This window comes from Ammodytes marinus (assembly GCF_949987685.1).
Source record: "Ammodytes marinus genome assembly, chromosome: 1".
Classification (NCBI taxonomy): Eukaryota; Metazoa; Chordata; class Actinopteri; order Uranoscopiformes; family Ammodytidae; genus Ammodytes; species Ammodytes marinus.
The window spans coordinates 32,002,618-32,022,617 of NC_137230.1; the positions used below are offsets into that span (position 1 = coordinate 32,002,618).

Here is a 20,000-nt window from a genome sequence, read left to right on the forward strand (position 1 = left end):
TGCACCCAATGGGCTTAACACACCCACACATGTTGTAGATGTGGGCAACCGTAACAGGACAGATAAAGTGCCTATCTAAAAATCATCTACATTCTACATTCCCCACATGAAGCAAACCTACTGTACCAACACAGTTAGTGACTAGATGCTGCACTGATCCAAATTACAAGCTAACTCTAAATGAATGCTGGATCTAATGCCCCTTGTCGGCTACATGTGCTTGTAAACAATTTGCTAACTTGTTTGCCAAATTAAATTTAATAATGTGTCCATGTCTTGTTCGAAGTTTGTTTTCCACTGTTGCCTAGGGCCAAATAAAAAGAGTCACAGCTAGTTAAATTAAGATCTCTAAACAGTAAAGTTACTGTCAGTAATACATCATATTTGCATTACATCTTAATGCTATTCTAATGTATATACGACTGCAGTTTAATAGTTCTAAAGGTAATGCTACTCACGCAATGATATTTTGTGCACAGTGAATGTGTCAGTGATTTCAAAAGTAGTTGTTGAAGTCCCCTAAACATTCTTAATATGTCAAAGGAGAGTGGCTAGTTATTAAGTCAACACTCCTAATGTTGTAAGAATTTCACAAAATCAGTTAAATTTTATATCATAGTTAAGTGTTTTTAGTTTGAAGATCTGACTTTGGAGGTTAGTTTGTGGTAATAATACTATATAATACTAATAATGTAGAAATACTGTATATGAATTGTTTAAAGAAAGATGATGCATATGGCTGTTGGCATCAGTTAGAAAACCATACCTTTTTTTCATAGCCCGAGTCCTGTGACACACAATTGCACCATAATTAAGGATTTGAGGGCAGATCAAAATATGTCATGTTTGCTCATGACTTATTCATGTGGCTTGTAGCCTATACTGCATCAGTTTCTAACAGATGTTTTGTTGCTTTGTGAATTCTTACTACGGGCATTTTTTGGGTTTTCCCTTGAGGACTGAATATCTGGGGAATTTCACATTTCACATTTCCTTGTATACACTTCAGTGGATTAGTGAAGCTGTATGTCTATTCAGAAGCAGTTTTCTTTCATCTGATTTTTTCATCTTTTTAACCGACGATTATACAGTATATCCTTGCCACGTATAGTTGTTCCTGACACTGTTGCCTTTTTAATGTGAATTTGATAGTTTTTTATGTGTGTCATTCGGGGGGAGCTTCGCACAGCGCGTGGGATGACTAGACACTACTGGTCGTTTGCTCTGTGTGTGTGTGCGTTGTGCTAGCCAGGGTCGTGCTGTTTAACATCCATCAGTTCAACAGAGCACTGCATTATCATAACACTTAGTGTCAGTGGGCCAGTACTGCATGCATTGTTCAGACATGCTGAATGTTGGTGGGGGGCAAATCTTTTGCTTGAGTAGTGTTATCTATCAATCCGTTTGCCCGATGCTGGGAGCAGGGACCGTTGAGCCACAGCACACAGCCAGCAGCCACAGAGATACAAAAGAGTTGTTAAATATCCCTCATCCATTCTCCTCTCCTCTCCTCCTCTCTCCTCCGTGGTAGGTCCTTGCAGTATAATTGGCTATAAATAGCCCGCCCAAATCGACATTAAATCCCCCCCCTCTCTCTCAGACATTAAAATGTCAAAAAGCAAAGCACACTAAGGCACTGGTATCTAATTGCAAATGACTCATTAAAACATATCAACAGATCCTTCAAAGTTGTCTTAGTACTTTGCAGATAGTTTTGAGGTTATATGAGAAATTCTCTATGTTAAAAAAAAATAATGAAAACGTTTTGAGACTTAAAGGGGGAGTCAGCGGTTCTGGAGAATGCTTGTTGTCAAAATTACGTCTGTCAAAATCAGTGAATATCTCCTCACGTTCTGCTACCTGTCTGTCTGCTGAAAAAAAAAATCCAGTGTTACAGTAATACTCAGTCTAGGCTCTGTAAACAGGTATGTTGCTAGCTATGTTGTTTACATACCCTTTGTTTCAATACCTGTGTACAGAGCCTAGGCTGTGTATTAATACAATATTTTTTTATGGACAGGTAGCTGATTGTAAGGAGATATTCACAAAAAGTGAATTTGACAACAAGCGTTCTCCAGAATCGCTGACTCCACCTTTAAGTCACGGCCACTATAGAGATCTGTGATTGTGTTTTGGTCTTATCGGCCGTAATAGTGTTGTAAAAGCAAGCGTATTGGACAGTGATGGACAGCTTGAGTGCGTTGAGTGACAGCTGTATCTAAGGTCTACAGATAACCTCTTTTGATCATTACAAAAGGTGGCTGTGTGTGTGTGTGTGTGTGTGTGTGTGTGTGTGTGTGTGTGTGTGTGCGCGTGCGTTTGTGTGAAGCCGACAGCTAACCGCTATGAACAGCTCACCTGCTCTGAATTCAAATGGAACGATAGGCTAGGCAGGTAATAGTGTGGTTAACACACAAAACACAAAACACAAAACGTTGGATGAATCAAACACATCCTATTTGTCTTTGTACCCACGAGAGGGTCCACCCTGTTGTTTTACATCATTTTTCTTCGTGTCTAGCTCTTTTTGGGGGGCAAAATTAATTTGCATTCTTTTCAATCTTAAATGATCATTCTTGGATCAGACGTGCGAGAAGCCCGGAGTGTAGAGGGAAAATTGCTCATGATTCGTGAATTTGCCGCTAATGAATTGGAATTTTTATACAAATTTGCTCTTGGAGTTATTTCAATTACAGGTATCTGATGCCTTAAAATAAAAATAACATAATTTAGTTCATAATGCCTGGATGCGTTGCAATTGTGAGCACATACTAATTTCCATTTAAAAAACAAGAAACAGTTCTAAGAAGTCGCGTTGCGGGGGAGGTTGTTCTTTGAGTATAATTACCGGAAAATGCGAAGACACATTTCACATTTATTTTCGCTTTCTCTTTGAACTAGTTTCCCAGGTTTACTTTTTTAATTTGCCTCCAGTATAATTTGTTGAACTTTTGTCCCTCTGTGAAATTATTGACTTTTTAGAGTTTAAATTGCCTATGATTACCAAAGTATTATTTTCACCCCTGTTAACCCACTCATCACAGGGAGCTAAACTGACAGAGTTTAGCCTTTATTTTCTCAAACAATCTTCCTCTTCCCGTTTATTGCATTTAACTTTTTTTGTCCAGTCCTTGGTTAATATTTGGACAATTTAAAATTTAAATTGCTGTTGTATTTTTCTTTTGCACTTCAGCTGCATTTGTACTTGATTACTGACTGTACTGTGTCTAAATGTAGGTTTTATGCTTTTATGTCTGTACATGTCTACTGCTGTCCTTCTTGGCCACGCCCTTTGGAAAACTAGATTTTAATCTCTATAAGGCTGACCTGGTAATATAAAGGTTATAATATACTATATCATCATAATATTTGTTATTTGAAAAGGAAAACTGCACATACCTCTACACACAAGCACCATTACAGTGATGTGCAGTACTGAAAAGTACAATGATCAAAATTAAAGTAACATTTTTTCATTTTGTCATATTATTTCTACTACAAATACGCTGTACTCTACATTACTGCTGACTTACTCACAAAGCCTCAACACACTTCCAATTGTTCCCTAAGTAATGTTATACGTCCCGTCTTCTTTTGTTGCCTTTCATATTGGTCATACGTTGTGCAGACCCACCGTCTAAATCAGCTTGCAATCTCTGCTGCAATATCAAACCAAGTAGTGTGATTTTTAAGGGGCCAATGTGCATGATTCAATACAATACAAGACAATAGTGTGGGGATAGGGTGTGAGTATGCATGGTATCCCAATGCCAATTAGCTATCCCTTACATTTTAAGATGACAACCCCTAACTTGCTAGCAGCTGCTACACCCTTGTTAGCTAACCCCTTCAAACAGTAACACTGTGTTCTCATGCTCATCTGTTCCACTCCTGGCTGTTTCAATCACTGACTCCTTTTGGGCTTAAGATGTCCCCCGAGACACAACACCACGGCTGGATATGGAGCTAACAGTCCAGACGATGTTATACCTCCGGGAGGAAGGGGAGGCGGCCGCACAGCTGGCATGAATATTATTGGGCTACACTGAACAGACAGTCCAGTTTAACAATTTATTAAATTAATATTATCAAAGGCTATTTTTTATGGAGCAGCAATAGAGACACTGACATAGTTTTGGATGCAGTTTTCCTTTGCGTCAAGCAGGCTCTGAAAAGAAACTGGACAGTGTTGAAAGGAGTATGCAGATCATCTATTAAAGTACAACCCTATTCAAATACCGCATTACAAGTATGAGCTGTGCATTTAAAATGTTCCTAAATAAAAGTACAGTTAAATATTTGCAATGTAATTCTTTAAGTAAAGTAATCATTATGCAAGGTGTCCCCTGTCACGGGTATGTTATTCAATCATAATTATTGAAGCATTGATATGTAAGGACTTTTTGCAGTTGATGCAAGCTACTTTCCTGAAAAGGACAATGGTCAACTGAAACTGTATTATTTTTACTGATTTGTGGTAGGGACATTTTAAACGTTTGGGCAGTGTCAGCAACAGTCTAGGATTCATTTGTGCACACACACACACACACACACACACACACACACACACACACACACACACACACACACACACACACACACACACACACACACACACACACACACACACACACACACACACACACACACACACACACACACACACACACACACACACACACACACACACACACACACACACACACACACACACACACACACACACACACACACACACACACACACACACACACACACACACACACTCAAAACCCCCTGGGGAGGCCTATCTCCCTGCTCATCGTTTTGTTAATGTCACAAAGGCATGAAGAGTGTTTCCCCAGGCTCCTGAAAACTTTCTGTCTGCTTTGCTGTGTTGCACGCTGTTTCATCAGTGTCGTTTAGGTGAGTTTTCCTCTTGAGTAAGCGCCTAGTTGAGGAGGAGGGTGAAAGGGGTGGGTGAAGGTTGTAGGAAAAGGGAGCTCTCTTGGCCGGGCGCCAGACTGTGTTGCTGGCTTTCAGAGGGTGATGGGTGCTATGTGCGTTATGCCGGGTATCATCTGAATGTGTGTGTGTGTTTGTGTGTAGGTGTGTGTTTGTGTGTGTGAAGGTGGGTGTTTGTGTTTGTGAGCGAGTGTGTTTGAAATTGTGTGCATACAAGCGAGTGTGTGTGAATGTGTGAGTGTGTGTGTTTGTGGGCATTGCAAGTGTGTTGGAGTGTGTCTGTGTGTTTGTGTGTTAGCGAGTGTTTGTGTGTGTGAGTCTGTGTGCCAGTGTATGTACGTATATGTGTGAGTTTATTCGAGTTTGTATGTGTGTGTGTGTGTGTGTGTGTGTGTGCATGTCTGTGTCTATGTCTGTGTCTTTGTGTGTGTGTGTGTGTGTGTGCGCGAGTTTTTGCAAGTTTGTGTGTATGTGTGTGTGTGTGTGCCAGTTTGTGTGTGTGTCTCTCTCTCTCTCTTCCCTCTCCCGTGGGAATCCTTGGCAGCAGGTGTGACATGTAGTAATGGGAAATTATGCTGCACAGTGCAAAACCTCTTCTGAACGGGGTCACCCACTGTCAGCTCTGCCAAGCGCATAACACAGCCACTACTCACCCTGTAATGAAAGCTGTCACATTTGTGTTAGGAACTTATTTATCGATGCATATTCATGGAGTTTTTTTTTCTTACTGTTTTTTTTTGTAAATGTTCAACTTTCAAGTAGTTTGAGGGTTCATTTTCACTCGAGAATTTTGATTAGTTGGCAGCCAGAAAAATATGCATACTACTGTCTGACGTTTTGCCTTTGTGGAAGTGATCATTCATTAGAAAGCAGTATGCATATTTAAAAAAAAAAAAAAAAACTTCTGGGATGACTGAGCATTTTTTCACTATCACTCGCAAATACTTAACCTATGTGTAGGTTGAGCAGTTTATTTATTTTTTAGTCCATTGTGCTATATTAAACTGAATGGGGCATATACAAAAGACGATTTAGATGAAACAAAAAACAACAGAACGCTAACAACATACCGTAGCAAATATTTTCCTCTCATAAACAAAAGAATCCAATCCAAAAAGGCTCTTTTATCTTAAAAAAAAAGTACAATTTGAATCTTCCTCCTTCTCAACCAGCGTGTTATTTTCCTCCGAGGGCAGAGAGCTATTAACTTCACAGAGCCACATCCCAATTGTCAGAGGAGTACATGAATTCCATTTTAATATAATGCAAGTTTTCTGGCAATAGCTTATACATAATGGCTCGCGTAGTAGAGCGGAATTACTTTCAGTGAAATCACAAGTCTCCGGTTCCATTTGGAAGGCTACTATGAATATTTCTTTTTTTCCTTGAAGTACAAATCTCCGAACAAACATGGATTGAGAAGTGTAGGTCTGACTTTTACACAGTGCATTTAGAATGAACTTTTCACGGCAGAGCTCCCCGGTTAAAAATTAAGATGTGCAAGGCGTTTGAGGGTTCTACTTTTGCGCCGTCTAAATGGGCTTACACTTAAAGATAATGTTGAAAGCTAACGTTTATCTTTTTTTTATTTAAATCTGCTAAATGGCCCGTGCTCTTAACTTTTACAATCAGCATTTCTTTTTTTTTACATTTTAGGCATTTGATGGGCACTAAACACTGAAGCCCTATAGTACATCATAACCACACATATTTCATTTTGTTTTGTGGTCTGTTATAAAGTCCCAAAGAGACTACACACAACATATCATAAATGTGCTCTTTCTTTAAACTTATAGCCATAAAGTAGCCATCACTGTAATACTTTTTCATTTCTTTATATTGTTAATGGTGATGTGTATTTATGAATCCATTGTCTGTTGGAGTAAGCCTCCATACCCTACCACCATATAGGCACTTACTATTGGCGCTTTTATGCATATACTACTGTTTTGACTGTTTGTTCTAGTTGATAACATTCTATTCTTTGAACAAACATTCCATTTTGAGAAATGTTCATATTGTTAATGGTGGTGTGTTTTAATGAAGCCATTGTCTGGTGGAGTAAGCCTCTCTCTCTCTCTCTCTCTCTCTCTCTGTATATACAGTAAGTCTATGGCTAGATTTGAGATACACATTGGAGACTTGGACGCTTTTAAACAGCGTTGGGGTTTTAATGATATTGTCTGTTCGTTCGTTGATGATTGAATTAGTTTTTTCTTAGATACATTGTTTTTAAACATACTGGGATTTGAATGCATTAGCACTTTGTTTGAACTGTTGAATTTTAAAAACTATAATTAGGTAAATAAAGTGTTTTGTAAAAATTAAAATCTCTCTCTCTCTCTCTCTGCCTCCCTCCCTCCCTAGGATGTGCCTTTCTAACATACTGTGCCAGAGAGTCAGCACTGAAGGCCCAGAGCGCCCTCCATGAACAGAAGACTCTGCCCGGGGTAAGTGCCCCCGATCTGCCCTCCGTCATAGGCCAAAACCCCTTTGGGCGGCCCGCCTGCCATGGGGACCTACATTACATTACCCTAGGAATAATATCACACTTTAGCACACTGGAATACACAGACACAGACACAGGCACACAGACACAGACACAGGCACGCACGCACGCACGCACGCACGCACACACACACACACACACACACACACACACACATTTGCTGAGGCCCATGGGGACTGTATACATTAGACATGACATTTCTAGGAACTTTTTTTTGAGAGGAACTGTCTACTGGGGATGTCCCGGGGAACTATACTGTATGCACTTTTAGGGGATTTTATTCTGTTGGCATTCACACTGCTCATATGAACCGCCTGAAGCCTATACCCTCACATTTATGAGACTTAGACTGTAACTTTTCATGACATACAATACTAACAAGTAGAGGACAGTGCTATCAGAGCTGTTTGCTGTGTGTACTGGATTCCATGGTAATAACGGACTTGGGAAGAAGAAAGAAGAAACAGTTAGCAGCATTTTGCACTTGTTGCAATAATTACATGTACAGGCTTTTTTTAACAATGATCTTTGCGAGCACTGACTCCTGATTTCGACCAATCAAAAACACTTTTGTCATCATAGTTCCTCCGGTGCTGCAAAAGTACCTTTGGAGTTGGAGCTAAAAAAGTTCTTCACAACAAAGTTCTAACAACAACATCAGTGCACAGTTCCCTTCTGTACGGATGCAATTGAATTGAAGGAGTAAGTTCCTAGAACTATGAAATGGTTCCTGCATTCTGAAAACACCTATTGAGACACACATCGAGACACACACACATGGAAACAGATGGGAAGAGTCACTCATACTCTCTCACAATCCATCCCTACCTTGCTCACTCACTCACACACACACACACTCACTTCTCACACACTCTTGCACAGATACAGACATACACACACACACACACACACACACACACACACACACACACACACACACACACACACACACACACACACACACACACACACACACACACACACACAAGTTGCCTATCTCACCTTGCCAGTGTCTTATTACACTAATCACCCTGGCGGAGATATTTGATAAGCGTTCCCTTCATAACAGCAACGCGTGCCGTCCTTCCCCTGTCCTCTCTGGCAATATGGCCGCCGCTACAGACACTAATTGCCTCGAGGAAAATCCCACTCTCATTATCACATATAATCAAACAGTAAGTATAAATAATCATTTTTTTTACCATGTATATATCACCATCTGGTGTTTTTCTTTAAATTCTCGCCACACAATTTTTTTTCTATCGTTTTTTTTGCCTTTGGGCGGACGGCTAACTTTTTTTCAATTAAAATAATGGCCTTCTTCAAACGACACAGGTACAAAACACACACACACACACACACACACACACACACACACACACACACACACACTCCGGTTAGTGAGGCCTCTCTTAAGCCCACCCAAGAGGAGGAGGAGACCCTCAATCTAGGGGGGATGAGTGTTAGCTCAATGTGTCGATCTCGACTTGATGTGTGTGTGTGTGTGAAGGGGGATTTTGACTTTCGCATCAGGGGAATTATCGTGGTTTTCTGATTGAATTACGCCCGCGGGTCCCTGGAAGAAAGGTAGGAGCTTCTCTGTATATTGTCCAGGCTACTCACTGCCCTCCCTTCCCAACCCTTTCCGCCATTTTCCTTTTCAACACACACACTATAAAGAAATCGGGCCAGGGTTTGGGGGGCTTTAATCAAGAGCCTTAGGATATCCATCTAAATCTCCAAGGAGGTAGAGAGTTGGATAGACGGATGAAGATAGAAGGGACGTGGACAGGAAATTAAGAAATAAGGTTTTAAGCGATTGGTTTGAAAAGGTATAGGGGGGCCGGAGGTAGAGGTGGTTGATGGGAGTTTAGGGTGGAAGGCTTTATATTGTCCCCTCAGCATTGGGGTTAATCAGTTGTTTGCACTTCACTGCATTTCACAGGTATACTATAGTGAGTAACAGGCACATGGGGTTCAGAGCTGGAAAGGTGAAATAGTCAGCGGGAGACCAGGCCTGGCTAGTTCCTGGCTCCCTGCTGATTCGTAATGAGATGATTGTGTAGATGTTATAGGATAGTATGGTGTTCCCTGGTTTGTATTGCACACTGATGAAGGGACATGTCTTGTTTGTCTTCTATCTAGAAAGAGGTTAATAGCATGTTCGGAAGGGGTTTGGGTAAACATTTGCCCCCCTGTATGGCACACACAGCGAGGGGTCACTCACTGCAATCTGGGGCTGAGCGCAGACCCTGCATACAGAAGGCTAATAAAGATGTTCTCTGTGTGTGTGTGTTTGTGTGTGTGTGTGTGTGTGTGTGTGTGTGTGTGTGTGTGTGTGTGTGTGTGTGTGTGTGTGTGTGTGTGTGTGTGTGTGTGTGTGTGTGTGTGTGTGTGTGTGTGTGTGTGTGTGTCAGGGAGGGAGAAGAGAGAAAGAGAATACAAGGAGGTATGGACAGACAAAGACACAGAGAGGTGACACTTCTGGACAAGCCTCAATGTTATTGTCATGGCCGGATGCTTTGAGATTTCTCTGTCCTATAAACGCTGCCCTTTTCACTGGCTTCTCCACTACGGTGTTACAGACAGGCTTGTGCAGTCTGGTTGTGTCTGGCTGTGTGACTGTCAAGGCAGGCGACCTAAAAGCAACATTTTGTTCCAAAGAGGCAGCTGGCATTTGAAAAAAAAAAAAAAATCTCAAGATGGATCAAATGTTGGCTCAACAATGCAATACAACCTTGCATAACAACTTCATCTGATGCATGTTTTATCATATTTGCTATTTAAATCTAGCCTGGCATTCCCAGACCTGCCACTAGGCTCTGGCAAATTAAATTTGCTGCGCGTGTTGGTCTGGACACGCTCCGTTGAAGCTTTATCAAAAAGACCAGAAATCTGGTCTCACGTTTCAATTGGTTCTATCTAATATGGGCGGGCGCGCCAGAGCCCTTTGTATGGTGCTCTGGGGCGGACGTAACCGGATGACGACAGTGACGTGCATGCGACGTCGAAGCCGTGATAGTAAACATCAGAGATGGCTGCGGATATGTTGTGTGAGTTTGAGACTGCTTTGGCCTCGACCCTTAACGATTTGGAAGACGGCACTCAAATCTTTCATTAGCAAGTAAGTGGAATGTTCTATTTTGCCGACCAACAACGGCAAACGTTTAATTTAACAGTTTAACAGCTGTTCGCTAAACGAAAGGGGCTTACGTCGCCTTGTGCATCGCTCTGATTGGTTGTAGTGCTATCCAACTGCGTGCAGTGGCATTTGAAATGCACGAGTAGGAGCCGCCCCTTGAGTTGGAAATTACTATTGATCGTCGCCAGACCCTCTATCGTTCAAGATATCAGGGTCTGGATTTCCAGGCTAATTTAAATCAGCATATAATTGCAAACTAGACTATGTGTGTTTGAAATAGCACTGACAGTCATCTGCCTATTTAATCATGTCCTCCATAAGTGGATGAGGTTAAGGCCAATCTATGCTTTAAACCTACAATCCCAGGATGAACTGCTTGCATGGCTTCCTCACTCAGATCTAAAAGTCAATTTACTTTTCTACAGAGCTCTGGCGCAGGCTAAATGCTGGATTTCTCCTATTTAAGTTTGATCTGAGGTATAGGATTTTGCAAAGTCTCCTTTAAATAGATCCTTTTATACCAACTGAAAAATCCAAAAGGATGGGGAATGGTGCTGTGTGCATGTGAATCTGATAAACTGTTGTCGGGGTGGCATTTACGTGTTACCTGCATCATAGCAATGTTTTGATACCATCATTGTCATCCGATTATAGCTTGATATGTCGCTCATAGCTGGCACATGAGCACTATTACAACTTATGCAATATCAATCATTACTTGGTAGACAGACAGTGCAATCCATTTTGGCTAACAAACTTTTGTTCCCAAATGCTTGCTTGAATATTGTGTGATTCCATGCAACAACAAAAAAAAACGATCCATTGAAACACATTACAATATCTGCAATTTATTCAATATACCGATTCACCAGCTTTATAAAGGTGTCTTTAGAGAGCATCTGATAATTCTGATTCAAACGTTGGAGACACAGTTTCTGACTATATTTTGAAACAAGGCATTTTGACACTAAAAACATCAAAAGGTACACTTGCTAGAGATATTTTCTTCCAGTCCAAATCATGCATTACCCATCCATGTAAGCATCTCAGTCTGAATATTCCACCTCTGCTTCTAGGGCTGTGTGTTCTAACATGGAATGCTTCCATTATTTCAAAGCGTCTTCACATCTCACACGTTAGCAGAAAATGTTGACGTGAACACACTCGGTGCATTCTGACAAAGGGAGGACAGACACTATAGGCTTAACACAGAGACACACAGAGAGACACACACACAGAGAGAAGGCCTAGTAGCTGTTTGTCTGTGTTATCTCAGCGGGAAGCCACATACTCTTACATAAGCTCCAGTCTGGCTGTGGATCTTAAAAACTTTCCATAATTCAAATTCCTTTATTTGCTAAGTCGTGTATTGTGTGTGTGTGTGTGTGTGTGTGCCCCATTCGAACAGCCACCGGGGGAATCCGACAGACTGTGTGTGTGTGTGTGTGTTGTGGCTTTTGTTTACATTGTTTGATTAATTGCATGTTAAAGAGCGTAATGAGCTCTTGTTGTCCTAGCGCATCTTGATCCCCGCTGCTACAGTTTGTACAGTTAATGTAATCACAGATCCAGCCTCTTGCCCTTGGTGGTGGTGAGCTCATAAAGTGATGTCGTGTTTTAAACGTTGCCCATTCAGCATATTCCCCTCCATGTATAGGGCAGCGTGGTATTGCTCGTGGACAGGTTAGGTCATGCCCGTGAATGATTCCTCCATGGATCTGATTAATTCCTGGGACATTTTTCTTTACATAGAGTTATGGCCGTTTTTCACATTAGGAACGGTTCCCTCCCCAGCAAGGGAGATTTCACATTTCCTATGCTGTTCCATATCATACCCAGACCCACTTTTGACCCTCTGATACAGCAGCAGATGGGGCTAGGCACCTGGTTGGTTTGCGATCTCTGCCAACCGAAGTACAGTGCACTTTTGTCATCTAATGCGTCCTACTTTGTTCGAGAAGTAAACGTGTTCCTACTTTTTTTATGTTTTTTTGGACGGTTTTCCAATAAAGAAGACCTTCTCCCATGCCTTTCTGTCTTTATGTGTTCAGAGGTTGAGATTGTTGCATGCTAAGCACATTACGGAGATTTCTGGTGAACGGTTGGCATTAAGAAATGCCTATGCTATGCTAAGCTGCTACGCACGTTGTCACAATATTACAGCAGTGTTCAGTGTTTTGGTTATGTTCAAACTTGATTTATAAAACGGGTGGCTTAAATGAAGCGATCTGATTGGTATCTAACTGTTGTATAATGGGGGCGTATACATAACTCCTATGACGTCCTATCAGTTTGCAGAGTTCCGGGGAAATTGCATCGTTCCTACTACTAACCAAACAATCAGGACTTTGGTGGTCGTTCGTGCTTGGTAACGGTCCCAGTCCCTAGTATTCTGCATCCACACTTCCTTTCTGTTACAAGACAATTTGTGTAGCTTCAGGTAAGTTGTTGATCACATGAAAAAAAAAGTCCTGATGTCCAAACACTTTTTCTTGATTGCCTATAAACTTTATAGCAATCATTATATTTTCCTTTTCGTAACACCCGTGTGGCAATAAAAGCCAGCACGAAAGTACAAATAATATTTGTATTTGCAGCAACTCACTTCACAATTGCTTTTTGATAAATAGCATCGCAACATTCTGCATTTGGAACGGCGGACCTTCAAATGAATCCTGCTCTCTCCTTCCAGGGGCCACGCACTTCCTCCTCTCAGACCAATTAGCTCCCGGTGTTCACATGTAACAAGCATTCTAATTGGCTGCTACGGAAAGCTACCAGAAGCCAATTAAAAATGCCTTAGAAAAAAAAAGAGATTCAGATTCTCTTTGTCTCTCACTCTCTTGTGCATTTATATTCTTCTCATCCTCCCTCCCCCAATGCCTTCTACTACCTGATCATCTATTCTCTACTTCCTCTCCCAATCTTCTTTTTCCACACTGGATTGTGTGTGGCGCTTCGACCTTATACTTGTCATTTACGTAGAGTCTTCAGTGGAGAGACCCACACATTCGTTTGGTTTCTAAAGCCATGTCGTGTTTGCTTTTTGAAAACTCTTCTGTATTTCTCTATTCGTGGGGACAGGGAGAACACAGGTTTTTTTTTAAGAAAACGTTGGCTACAATCGTTGTCAACATGTACTGAGCATGCGCCAAACTAGCTCAAGAAGACGGTCAATGCACATGCTCACAATGTTCTTCTATGGTGTTTGAAGTGACACATTATCTCCACCTATACTGGCCTGGCATGATTAAAGACAACGTTTTCAATAGTTTTTTCGATTGTTATTTGTACAAAGAGAAGTTCTAAAATACGTGTGTACGGTCATTTTTTTCGCCCAAACGAAGAGGTGCGGAAAATGCCTTTTTTTATATTTTTTTATATCAACGTACACGTAGAAATGTCCCAAGAAACATCTGACCATTGCACTGATGATGAGGCATTCAAGCACAACAGTGAAAAAAATACAGGAGGGTAGAAAAACACAGCAACCTATTCCTTCTGAAGTGTTTCTCTTCATATTTGAAAGGGGTAAGCTTCAAGGTAGCAGCTCCCCCCCCACCCCCCCCCCCAAAAGAGAGCTGCAGAAATGCCTGAGCTTCCTCACAACATTTTTTCCTTCTTCCTCCGTGCATGTAAAAGTGCCGAAAATTGACTCCAGCGTATGTCACACACACAGAAATGGGTCAGGGGAAAAAGATTGTGCAATAGCAGTATTATGTGTCACTAAGCACACTGCCACGGGCCAATGCATCCGTGTTTCTTGACACTCTCTCTCCCTGCGTCCCACCACAGATGCGGCCCACCGTAGACCTGCCATATGTCTTTGTCTGTGTGCATGCTGAGAATAAACAACCAGCATTTTTTTTCCTTCCCTTCCCTCTTGTCATTTTCACTCTCCGAAAAATCACACACGCAGGGAGTGAGCATAAATTCCTCACAGCAAAAAAAATAAAAAGTTGAATTTGTTTAATTTGTTTTCTAGTCGTTTGTCCTATTAAAGCAGACTTTTTGTTGTTCACGGAAATGCGACTTCTCTAGTGTGACTTCTCTGCAAATGAACAAATACAAAAAAAAAAGAAACACTCCCACAGTCTAATGCACACCCTTTGATGTGACATTTTAGCTCTAAGATGCCTCACCCCCCACCCCACCCCCCCCCTTTCCCATTATTCCCATTTATCTGAATGTGTTAATTGCTATGTTGAGAAGTACAGGCTTTTGTGAGGAGCATTCCAGGTAGCAGCAACCCACAATGGCTGTGTTTGAAGATGCTATACAAATGATGACAGAAGGGGACAAAGCTAGTTAGACAAAGCGCTAATACTCGCTATGTGTTACGTGACAGTACCTCTTCTCATTAGGACAATTAGAAAGAAAAGATGGGCAATGCAAGTTACATTGAGTTACATTGTGACATGTGTCCAAGTGCTGTTCAATGTAATCTTGTAAAACGTAGTGTTAGGCAAGAAACTTAACACATAGTCTACAGATGAAGTAGAAATAGGTATTAACCAACGGTAATACAGTGTACAAGGGTAGAATTCAGGGAAGTTTTTTTTACAAGGTATCAAACCATTGGATATTGTCCTATACCACAATTCCAGTTAAAAGTGGATTGTGTATGTTGCATGGTCCAGGCGTCTTATCAGAGGACAAACTGAGCGCGTCTGCAGCGGGGATACGCTCCTGGACAGACGTGCTGTAGTTTAAACTAATTACCGCGGCCACACGGGGCCGTTACACATTCTTTTTAAGGGACAAATTGCGTTCTGTTGCTGATCAATTTGTCCTCCGAGCCAGATTTGTCAACCTCCAGTGCTCCTGAGCGGTTACCATTATGAAACTGAACAAAAACAAATAACCCAAGCCCGGGCACTGGACGTGAGACCGCTGCAAACAAAGTCCCCATCCCATCCCACCCCCCCCACCCCACCCCACCCCCTATTCTCTCCTCATCATCAATTACGTCTATATCGTTTTCTTTCTGCTGTTGCCCCGCTTTAGAAAAATAAATTAAAAAGGGCCATTGTTTTTCTAATCCCCCCGGAATGAAAAGCATTTACTACGCCATGCTGCACCGTGCGCGGCCGTCCTGCCGATTAGACAGTGAATGGAATCAACAATGGTTAGGATGCACTCGCCCATTGTCTCCCATTCTGTGGCATGGTGGCCCTGCATATTCTGCAAAAAAAATAAACTGTATTATTAGTTCCATCTGATGGGATTTACAACCTTGAAGAGTGTGAAGTGTTAATCCTGGTAGGAAGGCGGGTGAGTGGATATATTGGAATGACAGTTTTTTTTTCAGTTTTTTTTATAGGTGAATGTGGACAGGGCACAAAAGAACTTGAGTGAGAGCCTTTAAGCAGCCCCATAAAAATGGCAGGCCAGAGGCGCCGGACAAATGAGAAGGAGAAATAGTGCTTTTTTAAAAGGCCGCAGGGTAGCAGGGTTTGGGTGTTCACAGGATGGCAACAACCGAGTACATTTGTCCTCTTGATCTTCAACATATACAGCAATACACCATACGAGACATGGTGCCCAGGTCGGACAGGGGAAAACAAATCTCAGTTTCTTCATTGATTTGAGTATGAATGCATGAACAACGTTGTGACATTTACACGATTTGTAAAAAAGTGCTTTCTGCTTTCGCAAATCTCGTGGATACAGCAGATTATCTGTGAGATTAGTGTATCATCGGTTTATTCAACTGTTTTATTCAATCAGGAGGAAAACAATCATCTTGTGTAGAAATTGACAAAGGGAAATTTACTTCACCTTATCCTATCTGTCATACGGGAATGGGGACTGTTATAAACAATACAACCAAAACGAACATAAAAAAGCTACTTTTTCCATTTATTCTGTATGCGTTTCTGTACATATATAGTGTGCACTTCTCACGTGCAGGCATCACAAGTAAATACATACAAGGAAAAAAGTGCTAAAGTTAACTTTGTGTAACAGTGACTATTGGTTTGCTGATTCATTATGACCCCAATGCTGAACCTGCTGTTGCCTATACCTCTGGACATACAGTCTAATAACGAGTGTTACATTGTTAAGCAGATGTCTGTCTATCAATGAATGATATATTAAATGTTATAATCAACCATAAACACAAATTCTTGTCAAAATTCATCAACATATCAAATAGTATTCCAATTAATTTTCCTTTGCGGGCTCAATGTGAGGAAAAGTACCAAAAAGTATACAGCATATTATAGTATATATTGTTCTTGTTTATTTGATAACACAACAATGATTCATTGAATGAACAAATGAAAAATAGACCAATTAAAAAGCTATAGATCACAGATGTTGAAAGTGTCTGAAAGCAAGACGCTGAACCGCTGAATAACTATAATACTACAAAAATAGAATGATACACCATTTTAATTTGAAAGATACGGTAACAGAAAATCCTTAATTGACAAAATGAGAAAAACTCTGACAGGATATGATTGCCTGTGTGTTATATCGAGATCGTAAGAGATATACCTCAGGTTATGATTATGCAAAGATGAGCGTCAGCCTTTGCAGATTTAATATGTGTTGAAAGCTTGTAAACTGAGCGGTTGCTTCACAAACCCTCCACGTATACACACACACACACACACACACACACACACACACACACACACACACACACACACACACACACACACACACACACACACACACACACACACACACACACACACACACACACACACACACACACACACACACACACACACACACACACACACACACACACACACACACACACACACACACACACACACACACACACACACACACAACTATCTTTCGCTGGCTGACAGGTAGAGTTGTCGGACTCTGCCGTGCGCACTCCCCTTGTGCTAATTTATACACTTCTTCTTAGCTGTAATGAGGCAGAACTGGTAAAATGTGGGGGACAGCAGTGTTAACATTGCTGCTTCTAGGCTAGTGGGGAAGTGGAGAAGACTGACAAATATCGGAGAGAGAGAGAGAGAGAGATGGAAATGAGGGCCGGGGTGTAGCTGTCACACCTCCAAGAATGATGCTTTTAGGCTTTTTACTCCGGGCTGGATCACTGTCTCTTGCTAGGAATTTGACATCTCCTAAACCAATTAAAACATTTAAAGTGTGTTTGAGTTTGTGTTGCATCAATATCTGGCTGTGAATTCATTTTCCAGGTGGGATTTTTCATTTTTTTTTTACCGTCAAAATCTTGCCAAATTCCTGTGGATTTTGGTCTAATTAACTTCCCAACCCAGTTCGATTTGAAAAGATCAATTTGAGGAGATCAAGCAGTGGATCTACCTTTAAAGATGTGTGCTATTCAAAGGATGTCTCCAATCTAGTTTCAGAAAATGAGATGCCTCCATAGAAACAGGTGTCGGCATCGATCAGTCAGTTTGTACCAGGAGAGGAGAAAGTGGTTTACTAAGACAGCTGCGTCCAAAATTGAATTTTTTTTTGAGTCCTTGGGTAGTTTTTTTAGGCCCAAAATAGCCATTTGTCACAGTGTGCTCTTCAGGGACATGGAAGAGTAAGTCCAACAATTTGAATTCCCACTGTCTTACTTCCTAGAAAGTTTAATAAATAACAACTTTTAAGTACTTGTATGTCACTTTTTGGACTTACATGCCGATAATAAAACATATCAGTAGTATGAATTCAGGGGGTACTTCAGATACGGCTAGAGGAAAGACCTGAGCATTTTGTTTTGTCTTGTGTCCATTACATTGCATTACATTTTATTTAGCAGACACTTTTATCCAAAGTGACTTACAACTGGAGCACACATTCATACACCGATAGCAGCAGCCACCACGCAGGGTGCAAGCTAACTATCGGGAGCAATCTAGGGTTCAGTGTCTTGCCCAGGGACACTTGGACATGTGGCGGGGAGACAGGGTATCGAACCACTGACCCCTACTTTCTTTTCATTGCTATTCACAACTCTTTCTGCCAATCACTGAAGACATCCAGTGCAATCTGAGGCTATTTGTTCTTTACAAGAGAGTAAAGAAAAGCACGATGTTGCTGAGTTCAGCAGATCACGGCGGCAGCTTGTATTATTAAACACTGCAGTTAATCACACGTGGCCTCCTGTAAACCTTGGGCTCGTTTGATAAAGGATCTCCACACACACACTGTAAAAATGAAGAAGTAAGGACCATTTAAATGATCAAGGCAACTTTCTACATCAGATTTTTGCGTTTTGAGGTCAACTTAAAACTTCTAAGTTTTAAGTACTGCTTACATTTGATCCAAGCAATTATCGTATGTAGGGATAATGTATCATTCCTATGTAACTTCACATTTTGAGTTCCACATACTCTTATTAGTTGGCACAACTGTTATTGTTTGAAATTCTTATATATCTTGAACTCAAAATTCGAAGTGTTTAGGTACAATACAAGATAATGAGTTGGGTCGAATGTATAGGCAGTTTCCTTAAAACTTTATAGGCAGTTTCCTTAAAGAGTTTTAGTTGGCCTCAAATTCCAAACATCTAGTTAAAAACCTGCTTTGAGATGTTGTGTTATATACATACAAACAAACAAAGAAACACACACACACACACACACACACACACACACACACGCACACACACACACCACCTCGTAGGTATCTCTTAGGATTAGTGAAAAAAAACATGTATTCTGACGTCTGACATGTTTTGGAGGGGACATAGGAACAGAAAATGGGGTGAAAGAGAGAGCCAGGAAGGAAAAGAAAATAGTTAAAACCCCTGCGATAAACTGATGAGTCATCACTAGGGAGCTAGGGCACGCGCGGTAGCAGAGATGCCATTCTTGCATAATTAACTAACGGAGCATCGAGCAGCAGCTTGCAGGACAAACTCCTCCATCAGCGTGTCCAAAGGATTAGCTATACGCCGCGCGCCGCCTCTTATCTCTCTCTCCCACTTCGTTTTAAAAGGAAAGAAAATGACCTTGTGCTTGTTTACATGCTGATTAGGAGCCCACCAGAAAGTCAAACTGTAATCACCGGAGTTTGTTTAGGGAAGTATATTCGTGGCGGTTGCGTTCTCAGCATACATACAGCTAGACTGTGTCACAGCGGCAACGCATTAAAAACAAGAATATATATATTTATATATTTGAAAAAAAAAACACCTGATGTAGCAGCTAACGAGCAATGAGTGGGCTGGGACACAGAAAGAGAGAGCGCACTGTGTTTGTTTCTGAAGGTTGGTGTGTGTGTGTGTGTGTGATAAAACAGTATGTATGGAGCGTGGGTGGTTCCATTAGTTAGTCTGTCTGTTTTATTGCACTGGGAATAACTGCTGTTTCTGGGCCTTCAATGAGTCAGTCCATCTACTATACTATCTGTGTTTATGTGTGTGTGTGTGTGTGTGTGTGTGTGCGTGCGCGTGTGTGT

At 41.2% G+C, this 20,000-nt stretch overlaps 1 protein-coding gene across 11 annotated transcripts in view; it reads left to right on the forward strand.

Moving 5' to 3' along the window:
• The window catches only part of celf6 (CUGBP Elav-like family member 6), a gene marked incomplete at both ends in the record, with an annotated part of 162,804 nt that overhangs the window by 3,978 nt on the left and 138,826 nt on the right, over positions 1–20,000 (forward strand). For all 11 annotated transcript variants that reach the window (XM_080030651.1, XM_080030653.1, XM_080030648.1 and 8 more), the window contains one exon: positions 7,312–7,394. In XM_080030651.1, coding sequence (XP_079886777.1) covers positions 7,312–7,394 — 83 coding nt within the window. The remainder of the gene's footprint in view (positions 1–7,311; positions 7,395–20,000) is intronic.